At 45.1% G+C, this 26941-nt stretch overlaps 1 protein-coding gene across 1 annotated transcript; it reads left to right on the plus strand.

The window, feature by feature from the left end:
* Nucleotides 1-10221: 10221 nt before the first annotated feature.
* LOC309361732 (G-protein coupled receptor 83-like) lies at nt 10222-24740 on the plus strand (the record flags this gene model as incomplete). Its single annotated transcript, XM_081896837.1, is given in 8 exon segments — nt 10222-10288; nt 10291-10338; nt 10698-11029; nt 15906-16031; nt 17200-17333; nt 18671-19225; nt 22520-22597; nt 23662-24740. Coding segments are annotated over 8 exon segments (1374 nt in total). The 3' UTR covers nt 23696-24740.
* Nucleotides 24741-26941: the final 2201 nt, after the last annotated feature.

Below are 26941 nucleotides of genomic sequence, written 5' to 3' on the forward strand. Positions count from 1 at the left end.
TGCAGGTGCAATTATCTAACTGCTCTTTTAAGAGGGTGAGTGAGCAAAGCAGGGGTGAGCAAATCCAGCCCACCAATCAATGTTCTCTAGCTTATCCTAGACCCTGGCAGTTTTCACTCAGGTAGTTTTCACTCAGATAGTTTTCACTCAGGTCCGCATATGCAAATAAGGAATTGAAAGTGAAGTTCAGTGATTGGATAGTTACAGAAAGTTGTTACTGTTGCTTTGTAGTTGAGCTCTATATAAGCAGGTTGGCTGAACCCTTCAGCCCGGTTCTGTTCTGGCCTGTGAATCAACAAGAGCTGTTTGAAGAATCGCTGTCATCTGATATGTTCACCCACAACTTAACAAGAGGCACCCATGGCGCAGCTGCCTAACTGTTGCACATGCGCACTGCCTTCCCCTGAATCGGAGTGGATAGCAACCCACAGAAAACCCAAATTCAGCATTAAAGAGCAGGTTTTCCTGGGGAAAACAGCAGGGCAAAAAAAGCACTTAGACATAGACTAGGAAAGCACAGGACTGTGCCTAGAACAGGTGTCTGCAACCCACGGCTCCGGAGCCGCATGTGGCTCTTTTACACCTTTGCCGCGGCTCTGGGGCGGATACTAGCGAGGGGAGGAGGCGCATTGTGCACCCCCACACTCCCCACTGTGGCGGGCGCTGTACTGGCTATGACGTCTCATGGGGGCGGTGCATGCGTTAGTCACGCACAGTCCCTACGTCACCTTCCCGCCCGCCCGCTACATTGTAAGGGGCATGTACGCTGGTCACTGCATTGAAAGGGGGCATGTACGCTGGTCACTGTTTTGAAGGGGAGCGAAGAACACACACACACAAAAAGGGTACTTGTTAATTTAACGTTTATTTCTATGAGGAGGAGTAATTCTGAGGGGTCAAACAAAGAAATAATTTTAAAAAGTGACAGAAAAGTTATTTTTATAATGACAAGTTTTGCGGCTCCCAGTTTTTTTTTTCTTCGGAAACGGGTCCAAGTGGCTCTTTTTGTCTTAAAGGTTGCAGACCCCTGGCCTAGAAAGTGTGGGGCAAAAGGTATGTGTGGATGATACCCTGCTCTCTGTTACACACACTGTTATGTACTGAGCTTGGATCCTAGAACAATAGGCAGATAGGATCCTAGAATGCAACAACTTGATTGGCCTGCAGGAGCAGACCAGGCAGACCCCAGGAGGTAGTTAATCAGCCTATTAGGCTGGTAGGATCCTTCACACACACACCTAATACATTCAATCATGGATTCCAGTCTTTTGGGGCTCGGTGCACATCTGGAAGTCTAAGAAAGTGTCACGGACACCATGACAGCGCAACACTTCCTGTCAGGGTGGCACTTCCTGTTCTACCTCAAGCAGCAAAAGGGGGCATGTTGCTCCTGACGATAGCGTTTCATTATATTCACAAATGCTCCAGAAAACCAATCCCATATCCAATCCCAAAGGTTTATATAGTGGTACCTCAGGTTACAGACGCTTCAGGTTACAGACTCCACTAACCCAGAAATAGTACCTCGGGTTAAGAACTTTACCTCAGGATGAGAACAGAAATCGCACAGCAGCAGCATGGTGGCAGCGGGAGGCCCCATTAGCTAAAGTGGTACCTCAGGTTAAGAACAGTTTCAGGTTAAGAACGGACCTCCGGAACGAAGGTTCTTAACCTCAGGTACCACTGTACTAACTTGTGGACAACTTTAGAAGAACATTTTTTTTAACAGATATATGCTGTTATTAACTGCAGTGCATGTTTGGGAATACAAGGTTTCATAAGATATTTGGGGGGGTCTCTGGTGACATTTAAAGAATGAGAAAAAGAGAAAGAAAGTGGGTGCTGTTTCCGAGAAGTGACAATCTCGCTGTCATTTTGACATATAAGAAATACATGTAAGACTTAAGCTGACTTCAAGCCAAGGCTGTGGATAATTTAAAAAGCAGAACTCAGGAGGTCAGCCTGACCTTTCATGTCTATAGCCTTGTTTACCACAACAGAGTGAAAGATTACTGAGTGAAGGGGAACTGACCAAGTTCATCCAGAGGATATAAGAAGAGGTTGCCGGATGTGGCCATTGGCCCATCTAATCCGGCATCCTCTTCGCTCCCTGGCCAACCAGTTACCTATTCAGGAAACCAACAAGTAGGATTTGAGCTCAAGAGCACTCCAAACTCCTGTGGTTTCTAGTAACTGGTATTCAGAAGCATTGCTGTTTCCAGCTGTGACTAGTGGCCATCAATAGCCCTCCCCTCCATGAATTTGTCCAATAATATTTTAAAGTTGGTGGCCACCCCTTCCTCCTGTGGAAGCAAGTTCCATGGTTTTAACTATGTGCTGAATGAATAGTGTGGTAATAGGAGCACCTATTTTGCCTTGTTCAGACCACACCTGGAGTACTGTGGTTGGATGTCCACATGCCATGTATGTTTTAGTTGAGATTCCTGTATTGCAGGGGGTTGGACTAGATGGCCCTTGGGATCCCTTCCAATGCTACAATTCTATTATTCTAAGAAGTCATTTCTTTTATCTGCAGAGAAAGCTTCACAACTCAGCCTGGAAGTGGAGAGGGAATTCCCACAACTAATCCCAGCACATGGGCCACTGCCCCTTACCTTTCTCCGTAAAAGTTTTCCTCCCTTTACACACACACTTCTGAACCACTTCTTGCAGTACTTCCATCCTCCAGCCTGAAAGGAATGCTTCTGAAAGGAACGAACAAACAAGCTTTGTTGTGGCCACTCCCACTGAGTTCTAGTAGTTCTGGGTCCAATCCACAAACCTGTCCAGGAAGAGAGCACATGGCAAGAGTAGAATGAGACTGGAAGATTCCGGACTGATAACTTCTTCCCTTAACTTACTCGCTCCCACAGGAGGCAGAAACAACCACCAGCCTAGATGGCTTTAAAAGTGGATCAGATGCATTCATTGAGCAGAGGGCCATCAAAGGCAACTAGCCATGATGGCTATGATCTGTCTCCACAGTTGGAGGCAGCTATGCTTCTGAATATCAGTTGCTGGAAACCAAAGGAGGTAAGAGTGATCTTGTGTTCAAATCTTGCTTGCTGGTTTCCCATAATGGGCATCTGGTTGGTCACGTGAGAACAGGATGCTGGACTACATGGGTCCAGGCTCTTCTTATATTCTTATGAGTCTGTGGAACAACCTCCTGACCTAGTCTCCAGATGTCTCCATCTGAAGGGCACCTGGTTGCAGAAGGCTGCTGTAGAGCTGGTGACAACTGAACCACACCCTTTCCCTTATGCTGCCCATATTTCTGCTTCAGCAAATCTTACAAAGGATCCTACATTTACTATTTATGGCAAAACTAGACCTTTCCAACTTCTATGTCTTTTTTCCTCTGTGCTGTGTTGAAGACTGTGTTTGTGTGCATGTTTTAATCTGAAAAGGCAAGGTTGTTAAGCCTTTTCCCCTCTAACTTTTCAGTTCAAAATCACCCTCCCACAAACCACTTTCCTTTCACAGTGAAAAATACAGAAAGTCCGTATCACCATTTTCCTTCATGGTGGAAAAACATGTCAGAGGGACCTCATTTTCAAATCAACAATGAACAGGAAGAAAAAGAATTAAGAAAGCAATCAAAGAGTATTCTTAGTAGTCTTCTGATCTCATTGGTAGCCTCCAAGGCTGTTCTAAAACAGAAGCAGCAGAAGAATAAAAACCACACAAAGGGAAAAAAAGTCCGGAAAAGATGCAATGAATTCTATGCTACATCTCATCTGGTTTGGCCCGTAGCAAAGTTATGACTGTATATGATGTATCTATTTATATCTGGTGGTTGTTTAGGCAACCTTTTAATACAGATCTGGTGGTTATACAAGCAATCTTCCAATATGTACCTATGGCTGGGGAGAGTAAAACAAAACAGAATGCAGCCCTAAAACAAGACTCATGTTTTCAGACCTCCTGGTTGCAGAACCCACAATAACTTGCCTATTTTAGTTTAATGGAGGCAGATTTAAGTCAGGGCTCAGCTGAATTTCCATATGTTTTCTTATTTGTGCCAATTCTAGCATTATTGGTAACAGAGAATCTTTCACTGAATAGGGTAGTCAGATTGCACTACAATTCTTTCTCTTTTTTTGGCTCAGAGATGAAATAATTGAAATAAAACCACTGAGCCTAGGGCTTGCTGATCAGAAGGTCAGCGGTTCAAATCCCCGTGACAGGGTGAGCTCCTGTTGCTCAGTCCCTGCTCCTGCCAACCTAGCAGTTTGAAAGCACATCAAAGTGCAAGTAGATAAATAGGTACTGCTCTGGCGGGAAGGTAAATGGCATTTCCGTGCGCTGCTCTGGTTTTGCCAGAAGCAGCTTAGTCATGTTGGCCACATGACCCAGAAAAACTGTCTGTGGACAAACATCTGCTTCCTTGGCCAGTAAAGCGAGATGAGCGCCACAACCCCATAGTCATTCACGACTGGACTTAACTGTCAGGAGTCCTTTACCTTTACCTTTTTAATCTAATAGCTACCAATAGCCTCTGTCCCTCAAAGAATTTGTCCAATCCTCTTTTAAAGCCATCCAAATTAGTGGTCATCACTGCCTCCTGTGGAAGAGAGTTCCATAGTTCCTGTGCAATGCGAAGAAGCCCCCCCTTTTTAATCTGTCCTACATATCCCAACATTCGGCTTCAAGGGATGTCCACAAGTTCTAGTGTTTTGAGAGGTGAATAAAAACTCTATTCACTTTCCCCCTGCCATGCATTTTTTTTATAAACTTCTATCATGTCATCCCTTACTTTCCTCTTCTCTAAACTAAAATGCCCCAAATGCTGCAGTCTCTCTCCACAGGGAGTTGTTACTACACTGATAACCTTTAATGGAGGGGTGGCTAACCAGTGGGCTTTGAGCCTGATCTGGATCCCCAAACTATTTCCAAGGACCCCAGAATTGCCAATAATTTGGTGGCACCACCCACCACCCACCCACCCTCAGAAAGTCATGAACCACTCTGCAGTTTTAGGGGTGTGTGCGCAAATGTATTTATTTATTTATTCAATTTATATCCCAGCTTTTTCTCCAAGGAGCTTAAGGCAGTGTGCATGGTTCTGTCCCCATCCTCATTTAATCCTTGCAACAATCTCTGCGGTAGGTCAGGTTGAGAGCAGTGACTTGGCTCCCAAGGACAAGCCCCATGAGGTTCATGGCTGAGTGGGGATTTGAAACCTCTCCCAGGTCCTATCCCAATACTCTCTAACCACCATTGGCCGTGTGGTTTGGGAATGCAAGGATCAGCAGTGGTTTGTTAGGAGACATTGATGGCAAGGAGCATCACCACTGTTACTTCTGCATTCTTGAGCATTGGCAATTTCTCCTGTCAGCAGTTAGGAGAGTGCTTCATAAAATCAGAGCAGACTAGACTTGCACCTGGTGCACTCAACGATTTCCAAAAACACTCTTCATAGCCCGGGTCAAAACTTGGGTCTAAGAGGTGCAGATTATCCTCCTGCCAGCATTGCAAGGAGCTGTACTTCTGGACAGGGCTAAGATCCCGTGTACATGCCAAGTACTTATTTAAGAAAGGCATTGGTCAATAAATTAATTATTCTGGAATCTGAGTGCACACCAATTATCCCCCCTGCCAATATATACCTAATATATATAAAGAGAGAGAGTGACCATTCTCAGTTGTTTGGGGGCGGAATGGGGAAAAGAAGGTTGGAGGGAATGTTTTTATCTCAAATGAATGCAAAAGATGGAAGAGCAGAGGAAGCTTTCAAATAATTATAGGTACTTTTGAAAGTATCGGTCAAGCTAGCCTAATTATTTCATGTCAATTAATTCAGGCTCTTACAAATAGTGTCACAATTATTTGGGAATATTAGAAAACTAATTTGCAAAGCAAGCGTAGGCGACCGCTGAGTAATGATAACATCACTTGACTTTGACCCCTCTGTGGCACTTCACTCCCTCCCACTGTGACATGAAAACACACACACACACACAAACCCCAGAGAATTTGCAGTGAGGCCCTTTGACCTCCAAAAGTTCGGCCACCCCTGCTTTATAGTGTCCTGGAAGATAACAGTAGCTGTGGAAGCAAACCCACGGTTTGGAAGATGGGCACACCCCCAAGTTACGGCACATACATTTGTGAAATTTACAAAACCCTGGGCTTCTGAGTGTCACATGGACATTGAGTATGGATTCCTATGGTTATTTACCAGTTAATGGAGCTTAGTTGGCTCGGAAGGACTGGACAGAGATTTATGGGCAGAGATTGGATAACTAACTCAGATAGGACCTAGGAGCATGTCTCATACTAAATTAACCTACTGGTCCATTTAATCTGATATCAGTACTGAGTCTCTGGCAGCTCTCATGAGTTTCAGGCAGGGAACATTCCCAGACCTACCTGGAGATGCCACTGGGGATTGAAGCTAGGACCTTCTGCATGCAAAGCAAGTGCTCTACCACTGAGCTACATCCCCTTCCCAATGAATGACCCTCCATGTTGAAAGGCAGCCTGACTCTGAGCGACAGGTGCTGAAGACAGCAAAAAAGGAATAGCCAGGGCTCTGGACTTCATGCCCTCTTTCTGGGCTTCTCAGGGGATAGTATCCAGGTGATGAATGTTGCAGGCAAGCAGAGCTAGATGAGGTCTTGGCTCAAGCCAGCAGGGCCCTGCTACTGTACTTACAAGTTTGAGGCAGCAGCCTCCAAGGCAAATGGTGATCCATCTCATCCAGAAATGAGTGTTAATTCCCCTGAGAGATGAAGTGTGGTATTTGAAGGCTCCCAGTCACTCAGCTGACATTCCAGGGCCTTTGCAACCCAAGAGTTGGGGAATTTGTCAGCTGGCGCGTCACATGCACTAAATAGATGGGTTCAAAATAATATTTTGTTTTGGGGCTTTTAAATACAACAACAACTCATTACTGCTGTGTGATGCAAGGCATCTCATCACATCTGTTAACACTACGGCAATTTCAGAAAACCAACATGCTTACCAAGTTACAAATGAATGACTTTTTTGAGAGCCAGTGCGTACCCTCCAAGTGTCCCTGTTTTCCAGGGACATCCCTGATTTAGAGAAGGCATCCCAGTTTCTGATTTGATCCTGGAATGTCCCGCTTTTCCTTAGGACGTCCCTATTTTCACTGGAGAAATGTTGGAGGGTATGGAGTTATCTGACACCCGAGCCATCTGAAGGCAATTCTATATAGGAAAGGTTTTATTATGTTTTTATATATGTTGGAAGCTGCCCAGAGTGACCAGGGCAATCTAGTAGGATAGGTGGGGTAAAAATAGTAGTATTATCATTATGGAATGGGATGTCCCAATTTTTATCAGAGAAATGTTGGAGGTTGGACTGCCAGTGTGGTGCAGTGGTTAGAATGTAGAACCAGAGCCTGGGAGAAATGGGTTCAAATCCCCCAAAGTAGAAATGAAGCTCAGTGGGCGTAACCTTGGGCCAGTCACTGTCTCTCAGCCTAACCCACTTCACAGGGTTGTTGTAGAGATTAAACAAGGATGGGGGAGAACATCATTTGCCACTTTGAGTTTCTTGGAGGAAAAGATGGGAAAGAAATGCAGTAAATAAAATAAATATGGGATAGGGTCAGAATGTTCTTAGGGAATGGTTTTCTTTTTGATATGAAGATATATATTTATTTAAATACATATACGGTACTTATATAGCACCAGTTATGTAGGCATCTCAAGAGTGTGTACAACAAGGCATAAAATACAAGACTAAAAATGCAATTTATTTACATTTATATCCCAACTTTCTCCCAAGGGGCTTAAGGTGGCATACATGATGCTGCTCTTTCCCATTTCATCCTCACAGCAACGCTGTGAGGTAGGCTAGGCTGAAAGGGGCAGTGGCTGGCCAAAGATCACCCAGTGAGCTTCATGGGCAAGCGGGCTTTTGAGTGTTTTAGCAGCTGTTCTCCACTTGTGATTCCCAGCAACTGGTAGAGAGTTGTGAGGCACTGACAGCGAAGATAGAGCACAGCCATCGTGGCTAGCAGCCACTGATAGCTTATTGTCCTCCATGAATTTGGCCAATCCTCTTTTAAAGCCACCCATCACTCCCTCTGTTGGGAGTGAGTTCCATAGTTGAACTACGTGCTGTGTGTAATATTTGTATTACAGGGTATAGTACATTGCCTTTATGGAAAAACTGAAAAAGAAGCTGAGAGTAGAGTCTCTAAGTCTGACAAATTTATTTCATCATGGCATTCTTGTATTAATTATCTCAATAATTAAAATAACAGTCAACATCCCTCTGTTGCATTATACAATAATTTGGCATGCTTAGTTTCATAAGAGCAGCACAGCTTTATTCATTATTACACAAACAAGAAATGAGTACCTGTGGCATTTAAAAGCTTTTGGATCTCATATAGATTCCCCCCTCCCCATCAGATATTCTTCACTCACCGGAAATGCCCTGTGAAGAGCTAGAAATAACAAATAAGGCTGTTCGTACTATATGGAATGCTTTTCCCCATTACATATATTTATGTGCCAGGTGAAAACGTTCATCTTCTCCCAGGTCTTTGGCTCCTTAAACAGGGGGTAGTTATTGTTTTGTTTGTACTATTTCATATTTTGGTGTTTTCATTCTGTAAACTGCCCTGTGATCCTTGGATGAAAGGCAGAATATAAATTTAGTAAGTAAATAAGTAAGTAAATGGTTTTCTGCTTCCTGTTACATCAATATTGTATGTTTCCCACCTGAACAATCTTTTCTTTTTATTTTCTTTTACTTACCTGTACCCTTCATTGCTTTTCTCTATCCACTTTCTCCAGGACATGCATAAATTTATAAGCGTCTATCCTGTCGCTTCTTACATACCCTTTCTCTAAACTGAAAAGTCTCAAACACTGCAACCTTTCCTCTTGGGGAATTGCTCCATCCCTTTGATTATTTGGATTGTCAAATAGCTGTCCTGTAGGTACCTCTTTCAGTCATCTGTGTTCCTCCCCGCCCACAGATTAAGCTGTCTGCCAACCTTCCCAGCTAAGGGTGCTCTCTCCCCACTTACTCAGTTTGCCCCCTGAATTATCAGGGGCAAAAGGTCTATTTGGAGACAGAGAAGAAAGGAGGGAGGCTCCAGGAAGGGGACACCTAACAGAGGAGCAAAAGAGGTTGCTGCCTTTGCCCTCCAGAATTCTCAGTGACTTTGGAAAGAAGGAGGGAGAGAACCAGTGCAGAATAAGGTTACAGCAGGTAGAGCATCAGGGTTTGAATTCCCACTTGACCATGAAGTTTGCTGGGTGACCTTGGAGCAGTCAATTTTCCCCAACTTTAGAGGGTTTGTTGTGGTGATTAAATGAGGAAGGGGAGAACCATGTACCCAACCTTGAGATCTTAGGAGGGAAAGGAGGTGTAGACTGTCTCTGGAGACAGTGGAAGATGAAGTCAAACTGTTGGAGATGAAGTCAAACTGTTGGAAAGTTTAAGCTCCTGCTCTGGCTGGAGAGACATGTTTTGTTGCAGCTGGGGCAGATGAAGGCGTCAGGTTGTGCTGATGCAGATTTCTTCTTTCTGCACTCCTCCCAGAGGTCATTCCTCCTCTGGTATATAAAATATGTCTGGGTGGCAGCCTCTTCTATATGAATGGCATTCACTGTCTCATCAGTGGCGAGAGTCAGGGGATATGACAATTAAGGCAGTGTGGTATTTAGGGTGTCAGACTAGGGCCAGGGAGGCCATGGTTCGAATCCCTGCCTGGCCATGAACCTCATCTTCGGCCAGTTACCAACTCTCGGTCTGACATAGACCAGAGGGTTGTTGTGTTGATAGTGGCAGACAGCAATGTTCCTGAATGCCAGTTGCTGGAAACCACAGGAGGGGAGAGGGCTGCTGGGGTGCCCAGGTTTCCCACAGGCATCTGGTTTCCCCCTGTGAGAACAGGATGCTGGGCTAGAGGGACTATCCGCCTGATCCACTTGGACTGGGTCTCTCGTGAGGGTAAAATGGGAAGAGAACGGCGCCGCCACTTTGAGCTCCTCGGAAGAAAAGGCGGCTATGCGAACGTAAGAATGAAATAAAACAAAGACGTTGCAGTTTTGACCCCCGTATGGGACAGCTGCATTGCAGGGGGTTGGGGCCAGACGATCCTTCCAACTCAACAGGTCTTTATTCCACTTTCTTCTTCGCTCCTCGCGTGGAGCATTCAGCTGGATGAGTCTCTGTCTCTCTCTCTCTCTCTCTGGCCGAGCGAGGACTCCTCCTCCTCCTCTTTCAATGCAATCGTCGCCGCCTCGCCTCCAGAAGGGAAATGGGAGGGAGGGAGGGGACAGTCAGCCCCCCCCCCTCCTAGTCCCCATTCCTTGACTGTTGACGGCTTCGTTGCGCGGCCAGGTACAGCAAGACTCTGGGCGCGCGTGGCGGACAGAGGGAGGAGCAGAGCGTGGTGGGGGTACTTTTAAGCAGGGGTAACAGCCCATCTCCGACCGGGTGGGGGGAGAGAGAAAGCAGATATAAGGCAGGCAGGCAGAGACTGTCCAACGTCCCGGCGGCTCCCTCTGCCTCCGTAGCCGCAGCCGGGACGCAGCTGGCAACAGTTGGCTCGCAACTTTCCGGACCCCTCGCAAGAAAGCGTAGATCCGAATCCAATGGGCGCTGCAAGACCCTTGGCTTCTGACCAACTATGAGCCGGCAGCGGCCCTTCTGGCTGCCTCCGCCTCTCTTCCTCTCAAATCCCTTTTTCCGCAGCCAAGATGCCGAGAGCGAGAACAGCAGCGAAGACTTGTTTTCAGACTTCGAGGGCTTCGACAACGAGAGCTCCTTCTCCCTAGACGACTGGGACGTGGACGACCTAGACGGTTTCGACAGCGGCGCGCGCTACGAAGGGGCGTCCCAGAGCAGCAGGGTGAGAACGCTGCTCATCATGGCCTACTCGGTCATCATCTGCATCTCGCTCTTCGGGAATCTGCTGGTCTGCCACGTGGTGGTGAAGAACAAGAAGATGCACACGGCCACCAGCCTCTTCATCGCCAACCTGGCCGTGGCGGACATCATGATCACCACCCTGAACACGCCCTTCACTTTGGTAAGAAATGGTCACTGGAAGGGAACGCTCCCCTACTCACCCAAACAGCAAGTTGCAGTGAGCAAGAATAAGTTATGTAGCTCCTGGCTGCAGGCTTAGAATCATAAAGGGCATAGCAGAAAAGGAAAAGGGATTGGGAGGGAAGAGGGGGTTGGGACTCCAAACCAGAGGCTAGCTCTGAGTTGCAAAGTTCTTATAAGTATTCAGTCTGGCAGGGAAGGGCAACACCAGCTGCATCTTCTCCAGTGGATGGATGAGACCAGGCTGGTTTCCCCCTCACCATGATGCTGCTCCTTGGGAAGAGTAATTCCTTTTGTAGATCTAAATCTGAACAAGCTAGCAGCAGCTGGGTCATCAGGTCTTAGAATCGCTAGCCCACAGCATTTAGCATTGTGTTGGCTCCCAAACAGGGCTCAGTCCCAAGACAGGAGACAAAATAACAGGGGCAAGAGTTCCCCTGATGGTATGCAGAGTGCCTTCCCTCCTCTTTCCAAGTGGCTGCTCCAAACTGCACACTGAATCTCTGTGCTGGTGCCAGCCTCCAGCAAAAAGCTCTGCACACCATGTAAAGCATATAAGAGTTAATCAATAGTTTTTATCTGTCTGTGCAATTGCTCCAATTTAAGTCTCAAGGTTAAGCAAGTTTATCAGAAAGTATTGCAGCACCTTAAAGCTGATGAATGTACAGAACAGGCATAAACTTTTGTTTGTCTTTGCTGTTTTTGCAGGAGTAGACTGACGGGAGGCGGGGGGGGGGGAGGCATACCTCTATCCTAACCAGGAGTCAGTTTCCTTCTTTGACAGCCTTTGGGGGCTCGCTCGTACCCCTCTTTAAAAAGCCCTACCCCAATCCAAGAAGCTAAAGGAGAACTGTCTAGTCCAGTGTTTCTCAAACTTGGGTCTTCAGCTGTTTTGGACTACAACTCCCATTATCCCTAGCTAGCAGGGATATTGTAGTCCAGAAACAGATGGAGACCCACGTTTGGGAAACACTGGCTCTAGGGTTATTCAACAAGGAGTGAACAGCAAACTACATTTAAAAAAGAAAATAATAAAATAATAATCTCCCTCAGGACCCTCGCACCTCCCATCCTTCACAACTATGCCACTTTTTGAGAACTAAGCTCGAGCAGGCTCCTATTAAGTTTATTTACTTACTATATTTATATCGTACCTTTCCTGCAAGTAGCCCAATGTGTGGACAGACGTCTTCCCATTTTATCCTCATAGCAACCCTGTGAGGTAGGTTAGGCTGAGAGACAGTGACTGGTCCCCAAAGTCCTAGCCCAGGTCTCCCAAGTCCTAGCCCAGGACGCTAACAACCTTACCAACACTGGCTGTCTAGTTCTGGCTATGGTTCTCAATTTCTTACAATGTGTGCAGGTTGTTGGTATGTGTGTACTGGATTTCAATTTCCTGCTGTAGTTTTATCTGCTGGCTGGGCACAGTGTGTCTGTCTATAAGAACGTAAGAACAGCTTGCCTATCTAGTCCAACATCCTGTTCTCACAGTGACCAATCAGTTTCCTCCTTGGGAAACATGCAAGCAGGAGTTGAGCACAAGAGCAAACTCTTCCCTCTTGTGGTTTCCAGCAACTGGTATTCAGAAGCATTGCTGCCTCTGACTGCGGTGGCAGAGCATGGCCACTGATAGTTACCGTAGTAGCCATTGGTAGTCGTCCATGAATTTGTCTAATCCTTTTCTAAAGATATCCATGTTGGGGGCCATCACTGCCTCCTGTGGGAGAGAGTTCCACAGTTTCACTATGTGCTGAGTGAATTATCTGCCCTGAATCTGCCAATGTTCAGCTTTGTTGGGTGTCCACGAGTTTTAACATTATGATGAGAGAGAGAGAAAATCGTTACTTTCTCCATGCCATGTGTAGTTTTATAAACTTCTATCATGTCGCCTCTTCCTCACCTTTTCTCTAACTGAAAAAGTCCCTAACTCTCCATCTGCATGATCATTCTAGTTGCTCTTTTTCTGAACCCTTTTCCAACTCTACAATATCCTTTTTGAGTTGAGGCAACCAGAACTGAACACGGTACTCTGTGGGGATCATTGGGGACTCTGCTTTCTCCTTCTCTTCATTCAGAGAACTGTTATCTATTCCTGCTCTTTGCTTCCTGTGACTTAACCAATTCCTGACCCACAAAAGGACCTCTCCACACTAGCACAGTGTGTCAGAATGTCTTGGTTTATAGCGCCATCAGGGCAGGACTTTGGAGCAGAAGACCTGGGTCCTGCTCAGCAAAATTGGGGGGGGGGGGGGGAGAGATGCAGTTGGACTGCCTTGCCACATGTTTGGTGTGAGTGAAGTTACGCACATTTAAAAAGCCACCCACCCATCATATGACCATTAAGTCCTGAGTCTGAAATTACCAAAGTGCATTTCTAGGGTGTGCTTATGCTTCTGTGTATTTTAAACCTTTTAAACTTCTGCAAATGCTATTATTTTTGAATGCCGTGTATAGTCATGTACAGCCTCCAACTGTGCGAGAGTATGATTTCACAGGGGAATAAGAGGGAAGGTGTACATTTATTATTTATTTATTTATTTATTTATTTATTTACATTTTTCTCCCAACTTTCCTCCCAAGGAGCTCAAGGTAGCATAAATGCCGTCGTTCCTTTCCATGCTATCCTTGGAACGACCCTGTGAGGTAGGTTAAGCCAAAAGAAAGTGACTGGCTCAAGGTCACATCTAGTGAGCTTCATGGCAGAGTGGGGATTCGAACCCTGGTCTCCCAGGTCTTAGTGCAGCACTCAAACCGCTGCACCAGCACTGGCTGGCCTTATTTCTCTTCTGGTAGTAAGCATTTGGAGTTTTTGTTCCTGATCCAGCAGGGACTTGCTCTGTTCTCTACTGGACCACCACCATTTGTGCACAGAGTTAAAACTCCCCCCCCCCCCAGTATTGGGGCAAAGGAGAATATATACCATTCATGTCTCTAGAAAATGAAGGAACTTCCTGTCCCTTCTCAGTGCAACAAAAATGGTGCTCAGTTCTTTCAATCAGTTTTCAGTAATGATGTAGTTATCCCACACTTCCTCCATAGAGCAGAGGGTAACATACGTAAGTCCCCCCCCCCTTTCCTTTTTAAAAATAATCCTCACAACAAGCCTGTGAGGTAGGTTAGGTGGGAGCAGTGGCGTAGCGTGGGTTGTCAGCACCCGGGGCAAGGCAAGTAATTTGCGCCCCCTAACCCATAGATTTGCACCCCCTAACCCTAACCCCCAGATGTTGCGCCCGGTGCGGCCGGGGCCCCCTGCACCCCCCCACGCTACGCCACTGGGTGGGAGAGATTGAAGGACTGTTGCTCCAGGTAAAGCATCTTCCTTGCAAGCAGATGTTCCCAGGTTCCGTCCCCAGCATGGCCAGGTAAGGGGAGGAGAGACTATCTCTGGAAACCTGGAGAGCCACTGCTGGTCTATGTATACAGTACTGAGGAGGATGGGCCAATGGTCTGACTTCATCCATAATTTAAAATATATAAAAAATTTAAACCACTACAGAATAAATTAAAACAAATTAAAACTTTCTAATCATCTGGATAGGCTTGTCTAAATAAGAATGTCTTCAGCAGGCACCAAAGAGAATACAGTGAAGGCACGTGTCTGATATCAACTGCAAATCTAACCATAAATCACATATTCACCACCACCCACTCTCCTTACTTAAAGTACTTTAGCTTGATACTGGGCTTGGAGAGGTGTGCAGATAGATGACTCTTCTCTGACAGCTCCTGACCGAACAGAAGAAACTGGTCATCGTCCCCCGCCCCCCTGTCCCCCAAAGTATTGTTAGTTTGGGAAATGTTTTGAAAACACAGTGTACAATCCACTGGGGAAATCTCTTGTACCATCCCAAATGGATTGTGGCCCCATTTCCTCACAGACACTTTTACAATTGGCCTCAGGGCCAGTCCACCCATGAGTCAAAGTGAGGTGACTGCCTCAGGTGGCAGAATCCTCAGGGGCAGCAGATCCCAATGCTGATCTTTATTCCCCTCTTGTTCCTGATGTAGATCTTCACTTATCCCTTCTTCCCTGGCTGGAAGCAGGGTGCTGTTTTGTACTTCATTTGAGGTGCCCAGAAGTCTTGGGCTGGCCTTGGTTAGTGTGATGAAAGTCTTCTGCCCTTGTTTACAACAATTCATGCAGTTCAATGGGAATTGTACCCTAAAAGGGAAGCTTTGGTAACTCGTTTTCAAATTTGCATCTGGTGTGTGTGTGTTGATGGGGGGTTGTATGACAGGTTCACCTGTCTGCCAATCTATCTCACTATACAGTGCTCTTGTAAGGATACACTGAAGAGGAACTATGAATCCTATGTTCCTTGGTCTGACGAAGTGGCTAGAGTTTGAGGCTAAGACCTGGGTTCAAATCTCCACTCAGCCATGAAGCTTTCACTGGGTAACCTTGGGGGCTAGTCACATTGCCTATCAGCCTAACCTACCACATGGGGTTGCTTTGGAGATTAAATGAGGAGGAGGCCTCTGAAAACCCCTGGAGCTCACTGGAGGAAAAGGTGGGATATAAATGCAATAAAACAAACAAACAAACATACATACAAGTAAACAACTAGGAGTGCTTCCACATGGGTGCCTACTGTGGGATGTGTCCTCAGATATGCAAATATTTTGTACACCCACATGATGTCTCTATTACCCCCCCTCCAAAAAAATAATAATAATCCAGGTTTGCCCTTTCTAGTAAGAGTCTGATAATGTGAAAAAACATTTTGCCAGCAACCCATTTACGATATCTGAATGATTAGTTATGATATTAAGCTCCTGTTTGGGGGAGGGGGGGAACCCCTTCACTTTAATCCACATTTGGGATGATTTACAAACTGCCTGCTATACTTTTCTAGGTCCGATTTGTTAGCAGAACCTGGGTTTTTGGAAAGCAGATGTGCCACGTGAGCCGGTTCGTTCAGTATTGCTCTGTCCATGTGTCTGTGCTGACTCTGACAGCTATTGCTCTGGACCGCCATCAGGTAGAGTATCGTTTTTTTAAATCCCAATACTTTACAAAGAGAATACGAAATCTGCACCAAGAGAATGCAGATTCCACAATCAGAATTAATAATGCACTCTAAAAGCTGGGAGAAACAGAATGGCCTGCTAATGGCAGGTAAGAAGGAGCACTGAACGTTGCTTGGGCAGGTGGGTGGGACACCGGAACAGTCGATGTCAGCCTGTGCTGGCCTTCCAAGACAAGTGTATAAAGGCATTTTCACATATCAGCTGACAGACAGTTTTTCTGGTGTTTCCCGAGAATGTCTTTCAAACATAACACTGGCTGGAATGGGCTTATGTTGTTGTTGTTTTTTAAATGGGCCTCAGATTTGACCAATAATGGCTACCAACCTTGATTGCTTAAAAAGAGGATTAGACAAATTCATGGGATAACTACTGCCCTGGCTCCACCGTCAGAGGCAGCAACGCTTCTGAATGCTACTTGATAGAGCTGGAACAGAGAGCTGCTCCTGTGCTCAAATCCTGCTTGTGGGTTTCCCACAGGTATCTGGGTGGCTAGTAAGATAACCGGATGCTGGAACAGATGAGCCATGGCCCTGATCTAGCAGGCTCTTCATTTGTCCTTATGTTCATGAAATAATATACTAAGCAAATTCAAAGTGGGAGCAAGTAAACATCACCCATACTCTGAAAGGAAGAAGCACTTGTGCCCATATCTGCAATAACCCTGCCACCGCCAACCTCAGTTGCAGAGACCATTTTCAGCAGCTTGCAAGACCTTTTGCAAAAACAAACAAAGCCTCTTTTCACCTCTGTTTTGACTCAGCCCACTTTATTACATGAGATTGAGTCCTATTGATCTCCATAAGACATAGGAATATGTTTGTGAGTCAAGGCCTGTACGGTGGTACCTCGGGTTAAGTACTTAATTTGTTCCGGAGGTCTGTTCTTAACCTGAAACTGTTCTTAACCTGAAGCACCACTTTAGCTAATGGGGCCTCCCGCTGCCGCCACGCCACCGGAGCACGATTTCTGTTCTCATCCTGAAGCAAAGTTCTTAACCCGAGGTGCTATTTCTGGGTTAGCGGAGTCTGTAACCTGAAGCGTCTGTAACCTGAAGCGTATGTAACCCGAGGTACCACTGTATGAGGATTTACAACCTTATTCATTCTGTGACTTCCTTAGGTCATCGTGCATCCACTGAGGCCTCGAATGTCCATTGTGAAAGGAAGGATCTGCATTGCTGTCATCTGGTTAATGGCAAGCTGTTTCTCCCTGCCCCATGCCATCTACCAGAAGCTGATGTGGCTTTCTATGGGGTAAGAGGAATAAAAAAGACACATCATTAAAAGGGGCACCCGCTGCATTATTTGTCCCTTCAAATATTACAAATGATGCCTGGAGAGATGGGAAGGTACTGCAGAGGAAATTTATTTGAAGGGTTCAGCTGTGACAATGCTGCTGCTGTCTTTTAGCTGCTTCTTTAGGTGTCCATGCTCTACTTGGGAAACATTCAAACCATACCTTTAAAGCACTGTGATACCACTTAAACAGCCATGGCTTTCCCTAAAGATTTATGGGACTTGGAGTTTGTTTAAAGGTGCTGAGAGTTGTGATGAGGCCCCTATTCCCCTCACAGAATTGCAGTTCTCAGAGTGGTTTAACAGCTGATCCTTCTTCACAGGGAACTCTGGTACGGTAGCTCTGTGAAGGGAATAGAGGATTTCCTAACAATACTCAGTGCCATAAAACAAAACAAAACAAAATTACAGCTCCCGGGATTCTCCGGGGGAAGCCATGACTGTTTTAAATGTTATGTTCTGAAGGTGGCCTTGGTGTTCCCCAGAACTGCTTCCCTCCCTCCATACAAAGGCTGATAGACCTTTAAAAAAAACCCTTCTAAGTTGCTTCCAAAGTTCCCCACTTCCCCTTAGCTTAGAAAGAGACCACACATTTGGTAAGTTAAAAATGGCTTCCTTACAAACTCTTCAAAATGCCATATTCCACCAGCAGCAAGAAAAGACCAGCAGTACGATTTACTTCAAAATTGGCAAATATTTATCAATAACTATTTGTATAAAACACAAAAATGGCTTGCTTAAGCAACGCAATCTAGGCTTGGAACATCCAAATTAGACCACCTTACTGGTAGGATTCTCATAGTGGAAGAGAAGAGAACAGAGAGTTTGGTAACCCTTCCTCCCAAGGTGAGGAGATGTGACCTAGTAAAGCCTGGCAGCACAGCTTACTTTATGGTCTTAACCCCTTCATGCATTAATTAGGGTTAAACATGGTGGTTATATGATGCTAGATTTATCACACAATCCGTGTCCGTCCCCCCGCAACTTCAACAGGTTTGGGATGAGAGGGCTGTTCTGTCTGTCCAACCCAACTTATCCCATGCAAGATGGAAACTTGTTTCTCACCTTTTGCCTGAAACCTCTTAATACCTCTGTTAATGAACTGCAGCTCCCAGAATTCTCTGGGGGAAGCCATGAATGGTTGTAGTAGTATCATAGCACTTAAAATGGATGGTGTGAACATGGGCCTAGCTTGCCTAGTCTACACCAGTCTGGTGGCCTCCTGATGATTTGGGCTACAACTCCCATCAGTATTGTCTACTCTTCACGGAGGAATTTGTTCTTCTGTATTCCAGAAACAGAACGATTCGTGTGGTCTGCCTCCCAAGCTTCCCCCCTCCAAAAGATCTTTATTGGAAGTACCTGGATTTGACCACCTTCTTTCTCCTGTATCTCCTGCCCCTGTCGGTAATCTCCATCGCTTACACAGTGGTCGCCAAGAAAATCTGGATGCGGAACGCCATTGGTGATGTGACCATGGAGCAGTACTATGCTCACCAGAGGAAGAAGAAGATGACTCTGAAGATGCTGATGGTGGTCGTGCTGGTCTTCGCTGTCTGCTGGTTCCCGTTAAATTGCTACTTAGTCCTCATGTCTAGCAAGGCCATCCAGAGCAACAACATCATTTACTTCGCTTTCCATTGGTTCGCCATGAGCAGCACCTGCTACAACCCTTTCATCTACTGCTGGCTGAATGAGAACTTCCGCTCGGAGTTCAAGTCCCTGCTGCGTATGCGCTGGAGGAAGAGGGCCTCTGGAAATCACACCCTGCAGTTAATAATGGCCCCTTTCAGGCACACCTGCAGTGAGAATTGCCCCTGCAAGCAAGGTACCATTTCAGCAAACAAGAGGTGCATCCCACAGGAATTTGGTATGGACAGAGATATCCAATGTCCAGCCAATAATAATGGGTAGATGCATCTCTGGATCAGCCTGGTGCCCCCCAGATATTTTGGGCTACAACTCCTTTCAGTGTGTTGCCTGGGGCTGAAGGGAGCTGTGTGGCAAAACTACTGTGGGGGCACCAGGCTGATGAAGGCTGCTCTGGGAGAATGAATTGGTTCAGAGGGCTCCCACAGCATTGTGTATGGAGCTAGCCAGCCAGTACAACTCTGGGATATCAGCAGCTCCATACACAGATGCATGGACTGTTCAGGCATTTGAGAAACAGAGGCATTATTGTTTTTTGGCCTGAACTTAGTCAATGCACTCTTGCACAAATCAGTCACAGCTTTAGGGTGCAGCTCTCCAGGAAAGATGTGGTGATTTTGGCAGAAGGCAGGCATGACCAAACTCGGCCCTCCAGATGTTTTGGGACTACAATTCCCATCATCCCTGACCACTGGTCCTGTTGGCTAGGGATGCTGGGAGTTGTAGTCCCAAAACACCTGGAGGGCCAAGTTTGGCCATGCCTGGTAGAAAGGGATCATTCTCAACAAAGCACTTCTGATTGTGGCACAGAAGCTACCATTAGGACTGAGACTTCATTTTCAATCACAGGTTAGAAGGTCCCAGTCAGTAAATTGATGTAGAATGTATTTCCTTAGTGCCTCGCTTGCAGGCCCAGCTACAGATGTTTTGCCACCTTAGGCAAAACAGAAAATGAAGTGCCTGGGGGTGGCATGGGGGAAGCCCATGTACAGTGAAGGGGGAGGGGGAGAAAAGAGGCCAGAGAGCAACAGGCAGTGGAGGTGGGTGGATAGTGGTGATGAGGATAGCAAGTGCAGGAGGCTGCAAGCAGTGTGCTCCTCAGGGCCCAGATCTGCCGCCCCTCCTAGCGACCCCCAGCATGCCACCTGAGGCAACTGCCTCACTGCAGCTTGTGGTGCCTCAGTTGCCACTGTTTTGAAAGTATTTCCTGGGCTATTATTTGAACACAGGAATGCATGCACACAAAAAGCAGCACTGGTACATTTTGGACCAAAGAAGGATAGTTTCACCCCTCCTGAAAAGCAAAAAGCTCTGGTTTGGATCCAGCTGGTTTGGATCCAGCTCTCTCCTCCTGGTCATCAGGAGGAGAGAGATTGTAGAGATGAGAGAAGGCATACACTCCAACATTTTTGTCCCCAAAATAGGGAAGTCAGGAGAGGCACACCTTCTGGTCCAGTGCTCTGGGGATCATCAGCAGGATCATGCCAGAGCATCTTCTGGCCCAGCACTCTGGCACGAACCTGCTGGCTGACGCCAGAGTGTCTTTAGGTTTGGCGCTCTGGTGTGAGTACTTGCATCAGAGTGTTGGACCAAAAAAAGAGGACATTCCGGGATCTAAACAGAAGCCAGAATTGACTTCTGTGATCTGGGATGTCCTGCTTAAAGTGGGACACTTGTGGGTATGAGAAGGTCCTACATGCATCTTTTCCTCTTAAACATTGGGACCTTCAGCAGACCCTCCCTTGTTGAGGCCTGGGAACATGTTCTTTCTATACTTTGGAGATGGAACATTTTTCCTTTGGAGAGGAAATCCAGTTTTGCATTGTCAAATTTTGTCAAGTTATCAAATTTTGGCCTGTGCTTAAATGGCAGGATGCTAAACAGATCTTTGGTGAACAGGCAACTTATTTCAGTAGGAACCAAGAGGGTGAATTTGACTGATGGTCGACGTTATGATGGAATGCCCATAATTCAGGATAAACCTGGTCTTCGAACCAACAAGGTGTGTGTTCAGTAATCTAGGCTGCATGGAAGCATCTTCAGAATGCTGTAGAAGAGATTGGTTGTTTGTATCTGGAAGGGGTGCAGGGAGACTGAATCTATCACTTCATCCTTTTCCCTTAACAGCTGGTAAGTGTGATTTCTGATTCTGGAAGAAGCCTCTATTTCTTAATGTATAGGGGAGAAGAAACCATGGATGCCACCCCTGTTTACATGCATGGTTCTTCATCAAGCCTGAAATTCACAGGAGTTGCCAGCAGGATATTCTGTGCCTGCTACACTGTAGATAGTTTGGATCATCCAACTAGCTCATGAAACGGGTACATGTCATATACAAGTTTGTGCCCTGTTTTGTGTGCCTACTGGAAGGCCCCAAAATAAACCAGTCACTACAAGTGTATGATAAACAACAAAAATGTGAGCATTTGGAATTTCCCCCATAATTGCATTTCCATGCTTGAAAGTGCTTAACCTGTTGAATTGCTGCCTGCCACTCAGCTGTTAAAGGTACAAGAACCCTGCTTTCTCCCAGTGCCAACCCTAAACCATGCCCTGTACATACATCAAAGTAAGTCCCATTGATCACGGAGACTTATTGCTGAGCAGACATGTTTACTATTCTATTGTTTGTTAACTATATAGTGAATTTTTAAGAGTGACTGGACTTCAGCTCCTGCATAGTAGGAGATAAGCCTATGCCCTTTTTCTGGACAAAGTTTTCACATTTTGCTTTTGCCATTTCAGGGACCTTCACTTGCACTCATTGTGTGTAATAGTATTTGCAGGAAATATCTTCTAGTGTGTACTGTATCTGAATCCACAGCAGAAAAGATACATCCTGTTTTTCTAGGGAAAAAGAAGGCCAGAGAAGAGAGAGAGAGCGAGCAAAGGACTGGGGAAAGAAATGAGACCAGGGCAGGAAAAGTGGATGAAAGCGGAGAGCTAAAGAGCAGCTCTTTAGGTGCCCAAACAACTCACTCATCAGTAACAACTCTTGACTTTACTCATCAGCTAAAAACACTACCAGGCAGGCTCACTTCACAGAAATCTTTTAGAAGGGCACCTAAACATTTTGCTTTATAACTTTCATTCTAGTAGACTAGAGACTTGCTTTGAAAAATAAAAATAAAAATGGAAGCCCCAGGGGCTGTGTATTTGGTACATTAGTGTGCCCTATACCCACCTCTAGGTGGTGCTTCTGCACATACTATCTTTGCGCACATATGCTCCCTTGCTGGATGAAGACACAAGTTTGTGGATAGATCAATGGTTTTCTGTTAACCCTTGCAGAAAGTTAGACCTTACTCTGTGGCTCATCACTTTTGCTAACTGTCATCCTTTCCTAAATAAGATTAAAGTAGTTTCAGAAAAAGAAATCTTATTTGGTCCCCCCCTTTTTTTTTAAACTTCCATCTGTCTGGTTTGCAGGAACGAGAATGGCTGTTGTTTTATGCTTATATATTTGTTTGAAGCATTTTTACCTTACTCTTCAGGCAAAAGAAGACCCGTCAGGATAGTTTGCAAAGATCAGTAATAAGACAACTCCTGCCCTCAGGCTTGCAGCCTAAAAGGTACAGCATAAAAGGAAAAGCGGTTGGGGAAGAGGAAGAGGAAGGGAGGGAAAGCAACACTTGGGGTACTAGTTCTAAAATACCTTTTTTTAAAAAGAAAAAGTCTAGCTGGGATGGAGACAGTTCAGGGAGAGAAGGAGAGTGTCCTTCAGCTGAGCTGGTGAAGTGGCTCTGCCCTCTGCTTCAACCTGATGAAATGGTTGCTGGTGGTGTCCCCAACTGCCTCATGTTGTTTTAAATAGTTTTGAATGTTGTATTGTTATGCTGCAACCTGCCCTAGGACCATAGAGTGAAGGGCAGGTAATCAATTAATGATGATGATGATGATGTTCAAATCATGTTCAGTACAGGGAGACCTGTTGCAAGCTCTAGAATTTGCAGTCAGTTCAAGTGGTTTACTGACAAAGAACTGACAAAATTTTGAAATCACAGTAGCATGCATAACATACTTTAAATATTATATTTAGTGTGCAATATATATATATATATCTATAAAGAGTTAGTTCCATGATTCTAAAGAGTCACTTGTAGAACAAACATTTTTGTGAATGGAACACAAAATACAATAAGATTTGAACATTAGGGGGAAAATCCAGTATTTCAGAGCCAGCCAATGCAAGGCATTGAATTCTGGGCACTGTAAAATTCACTTCATAAATAGCTCAGGTAGAAATTTGCAGTTGAAATTTGCTACTTTTTCAAATGAATGAGTCAAGTTAGCAACACTAATCTGGCATTTTAAATGTATGAAAATGAGTAACTGTTCAAACAAAACATGATTCATTATCACTCATGAAGCAGAAATTGATTGCTATAAGACCATGATATTCCCAGTATGCGCCAGATATTATTCCTGTTCCAAAAAAACCCAAAGTAATTGCAGTTAGTATGAAATAATATAATTTGGTGAGTCCCATCTTACCATGTGCACAAGTTTAATCGTATCCAGGGTATCTCTTCTCAGAGATCTGTTAACAGAATTAGTAAAATACAAACTAATCTGGAAAACAAACTCATAAAGATGTAACTCTTTATCAGGTGCATAATTTTCTTTATTTCTTTAGGTGCTGGAATGGAAACCACAGATATGTCGATTGATCTCACCACCACTTCTGTAGTGCTGCAATACTGGCCACCACACTCCCAAAAAATTAAGAGCCCAATCTTCTTTTTTCAAAACACAGCTGTCTCCTACCATCAGGTGTCTTTAACAGCATTGAAAGACACAAGTTCTCATTAGGTGAGCAGAGGGCTGATGCCACAGACCTAGCGGCGGATCTACACTTGTCGTTTACAACTTTTAAAAGTATTATTGAAATGTAACACCAGAGGGTGCTGCAGAGCAGCAAGCCATCAGCAAAGAGAAACTGCCATTAAATGTTATAGAATGTTATTTTTAATAATGTTTAGATGATCAATGTAGATCCAGCGCTAGAACCCCACCCCAGCTGATGCTCTTGTCTAGAAGATCTTAGATCAGTGGTTCCCTGGGGGTGGTAGGATTACCTAGGGGGTGCCAAGAGGCAAGGGAACAGCACACAGTCAGTGTAGGTGGGTCACTCTGAGCGCATTGATTGCTTCTTTACGATTGACCAGGCTAGAGTCTAGAGTGAAACACCACCCTTGCTTTTAGCTTAAAGCTCTACTGCTCTTGTCGCTTTCAAAGCTATTTTGTTTGGTCACTTTTGTATGTACAATTCTTGCTGCTACAAGATAGCCAATTATTGGTAATAGTTATTTATTTTCTTATAAATTAGTTACCGTGCATATGTGCAAGGTGAAGGTTTGTGTGTGTTTGGTAAGGAGTAATATATAAACATTTTATGCTATAGATTTCCTTCGTCATGCTTTTGTTGGTAACAATGCATAGAAATATTTCTCATGAAATATTCATTGCTGCATATTCTTGTTTTAGCCTCAAGAATAGATCGGAGCATATATTTGTGTTGTGTTACAAACTTATGATTGTAAGCCCATCCATCATATTAAGAATTTACTGAAGTTGTGAAGTAGTTACTAAATGTTGTATCTAAAGACTCTTGCTAAATGACAATCAGGCTATGAAAAGCTGTTATCTCTGGATGAAGTTAATCAATATTGTGAAATTGTTTTTAATTGGATCGTGAATAAATGTGCAATTGAATTTTTTGGTGTCGTTATCTTCCTTAGTGTGTTGTGCAATCCGCAAAACTCTAGATGCTATTTTGATGTCATTGAGTTCCCTTTGTAAAGAGTTGGTCCCCAGGTCAGCAGCATCCCAGATTCTGACCTTGAGATTTTAGGGCCCAAACCTGAGACCAGTCCAGACACTCTCCACTCCTGTCTCTCAACATTCCAGTCTCCCTCAGTCAATTTTTGTCCTTGTTGTCTTTGACTCACTTGAGAAGAACAAAAGGCCAACCAGGAGTTGCTGAAGGTGGTAGAGGCAGCAGGGTTCGGCTCCTGTTGCTGCTCTTCACGTGCTCAGCTTACTTCTGCAGCCCTACCCCTTGCACCAGGTACACATGCACACTCACAACCCTCTCCTCCTCTTGAGCCCAGCCCAGTTCTTTTTCTTCTTCTGTGTTCCCTCCCATCACTGAGCCTTGGAAGTGGAGGTTTATTGAGAGAGGGTGAGGGCAGGATCCCCTTCTCACAATAACTGCTATAATTTGTAGCCAGCTCCTGCCAAACTGAAGCTCACAAGCTGCCCACACAGTCTTGTAATTAATAAATAAAAATCCAGGAGTTCTCACTCACAGGGTGGGTCTGGCAACCTGAGCTGCACCAAGTAGAACCTGGAACTTCCCCTGTCATTTCTTTGAGGAATAATCTTATTGCAAGATGTATTTATTTGGGAGCAGGGAAAGCTGATGGTTCATATTTACCTGCTAAAGCCCCCTTCCAGACTGGGGGTCTGACTGGCTAGTCCTTCCTGGGATGTGGGTGGCGCTGTGGTCTAAAACACCTAGCCTCTTGGGCTTCCTGATCAGAAGGTCGAGGGTTTGAATCCACACGATGAAGTGAGCTCCCATTGCTCTGTCCCAGATCCTGCTAACCTAGCAGCTCGAAAGCATGCCAGTGCAAGTAGATAAATAGGTACCACTGTGTGGGGGAAAGTAAACAGCATTTTTGTGCGCTCTGGCTTCTGTCACAGTGTTCTGTTGCACCAGAAGCGGTTTAGTCCTGCTGGCCACATGACCCGGAAAGCTGTCTATGGACAAAACACTGGCTCCCTTGGCCTGAAAGCGAGATGAGTGCCACAACCCCATAGTCACCTTTGACTGGACTTAACCATCCAGGGATCCTTTACTTTTTTACCTTTTCCTGGCCCCCCAGATATTGTCTACCATCCCAGCCATTCTGGTTGGGGCTTAATGGAGTTGTAGCCAAGATTTTCTCACGGAGGCAGCAACTTGTTCTTGGGACTGATTGCCTCTAAGAATAAGAGAAATGCACTGCTAAGGAAGACTCTCTCTAAATAAGAAGGGTGATCATGTAAGGGGATTCCATTATTAAGGCATCTCATCCTCCTTCCTTCCCCCATTTGCCAAGCACATGAAATCATTGTCCTTTTGTTGGGTCCTTAAAGCGTTGCATTAAAAGAGAGTGCCTTTGGAAAGTTTTCCTCAAGAGGCTTTTGAAAAGCTTTTTTGAAGAAGCTACACTTTTAGTCCTTGAGTAAACGACACTAGGGATAGGTATGTGCTGTACTTATTTTCTGCACAGAATAACAGAGCATTGCGAGTGAGACCTGTAACGAAACGTTGCAGTGCGTTAAGTTTATTGTGTTTTGTATATTTTTTCATGTTGCAAGCCACCTTGATCATGGTTTTTACTATAGAAAGGTGGCATAAGTACAATAAAATGATGTATGCATGTGTGTGTGCTTACTGTTACAGGAAGCCAGCCAGCCATGCTCCACCAACATCACAATATACCACAATCCTCTCTATCACTGCCAGTTTTCTGGTATTCTATGGACTCTTAATTCACATTGGCTGTTTTAGCATTGCCACTGCTGCTTAGAAATATTATTCTCTCTCTCTCTCTCTCTCTCTCTCTCTCTCTCTCTCTCTCTCTCTCTGCTGTACTTCTGCAAACCTTAGAGCTCCTCTGAGCCTGCTGAGACCTCCCTCTTGTGTGTTGGTCACGCTGTCAGAGGTGTAGCTAGGGCTGCACATCAGAGATGAATTCAGGACCCTGCAGTCCAGGATAACCTCAGATTTGAATGCTGTAAGTGTGATCAGAAGGTCCCAAACTACAAGAGAGATGGGTCGAATGACACCTACAAGGAAAGTACTGACAGGATAACAAAATTGTTTATTTCAATAACAGCGCTACCTCAGGTTACATACGCTTCAG

Source organism: Podarcis melisellensis, assembly GCF_964234715.1.
Source record: "Podarcis melisellensis genome assembly, chromosome: Z".
NCBI lineage: Eukaryota > Metazoa > Chordata > Lepidosauria > Squamata > Lacertidae > Podarcis > Podarcis melisellensis.